General features: G+C 38.7%; 1 protein-coding gene across 1 annotated transcript; it reads left to right on the plus strand.

Moving 5' to 3' along the window:
- The first annotated feature begins 243 nt into the window (after positions 1-243).
- LOC140852513 (LIM domain-containing protein WLIM2b-like) lies at positions 244-1,237 on the plus strand. The gene is made up of 4 exons (XM_073245801.1): positions 244-343; positions 568-590; positions 716-805; positions 893-1,237. Exons 1-4 carry the CDS (start codon positions 244-246, stop codon positions 1,145-1,147), a joined length of 468 nt encoding a protein of 155 aa, XP_073101902.1. The 3' UTR covers positions 1,148-1,237.

Genomic DNA, 1,237 nt, shown 5'->3' on the forward strand with positions numbered 1-1,237 from the left:
ATATGTAAAATGTTCAAATCAATGTTAATTTGCCGTTTTATTTTTCTGAGAAAAATTAATTTGTTGTTATAAGATGCTATTGCAATTGGATGGCTAAAATTAAGCTATACGGTGGTTTGATATCAATTTCGAGCAATGGACTTTATATAGCAATATGTCAGTACTGAAACACGTTTTAACCTTTCTAGTTGCTTTTCATTAGGGAAAAATTATATTTCATATGTTTTCTGGGCATGTCCTTAGATGTGCAACTACTCTTCCATGGATGGAGTCCTCTACTGCAAACCTCACTTTGAGCAGCTCTTTAAGGAAACCGGCAGCTTCACCAAGAAATTTCCGACAGGTAAAAATCTTCATTCTCCTTAGAATTTTATGATTTTTTCAAACTAATACATGAAAGAATTTTTACATTTTATATTCTTTGCTAGCGATCCAAATCATAGTCATTGGTCATCCATCTATACTTGGATCATTTCTTGAGCTAAGACTCTCAAATCTCAAAATTAATCAATAACTTCTTTTTGTTGAATGCGTCATGGCTTGATGTTGGTTCTGTGATATGCTCAGGTGCAAAGGATAAGAATGAACTGGTACACTAACTTGACTTTAAGCTCCATCGTTCAAATTCCTCTTTTCCCTTTGTTCCTCTAGGAAATAACTAACCGCAATATCATTATCAATGCATGGCTAATGTAATATGATCTAACCTTAACAGAATAGGACCCCGAGCAAGGTGTCCTACATGTTCTGTGGGACCCAAGACAAATGTGCCAGCTGCAACAAAACAGCATATCCTCTGGAAAAGGTTAGTTCTTCTACTTCCCATCATATGTTAGGACTAAAATAAGATACTCAGCATAACTTCTCACTACTTTTCTCTTTGTTGTGGCAGATAACTGTGGAGGGAGAATCATACCACAAAACCTGTTTCAAGTGCTCTCATGGAGGGTGCACCCTTACGCCATCATCCTATGCAGCGCTCGATGGCATCCTCTACTGCAAGCACCACTTTGCCCAGTTGTTCAAGGAGAAGGGAAGCTACAATCACCTAATCAAGGCTGCTTCGACGAAACGGAGTGCTACTGAGCAAGAGCAAGCACCAGTGGAGCCGGCACCCGAGCCTGAAGAGGACCAAGAGCAATCATAAAGCCGTGCTGCTTTATAAATCAACATTTTATAATTTTTTTGCCTCTTTTAACACCGGCCCTTCCAACTTTGTGTTGGTTCTTCTCTTTCA

The sequence above is a fragment of the Elaeis guineensis genome, chromosome 11, assembly GCF_000442705.2.
Source record: "Elaeis guineensis isolate ETL-2024a chromosome 11, EG11, whole genome shotgun sequence".
NCBI classification, from domain to species: Eukaryota; Viridiplantae; Streptophyta; class Magnoliopsida; order Arecales; family Arecaceae; genus Elaeis; species Elaeis guineensis.

Coding starts and splice junctions, on each gene's coding strand:
- LOC140852513 (XM_073245801.1), top strand. CDS start 244: ATGTGCAACTACTCTTCCATGGATGGAGTCCTCTACTGCAAACCTCAC. Junction 344..567: donor CACCAAGAAATTTCCGACAG/GTAAAAATCTTC, acceptor TGATATGCTCAG/GTGCAAAGGATAAGAATGAA. Junction 806..892: donor CAGCATATCCTCTGGAAAAG/GTTAGTTCTTCT, acceptor TTGTTGTGGCAG/ATAACTGTGGAGGGAGAATC.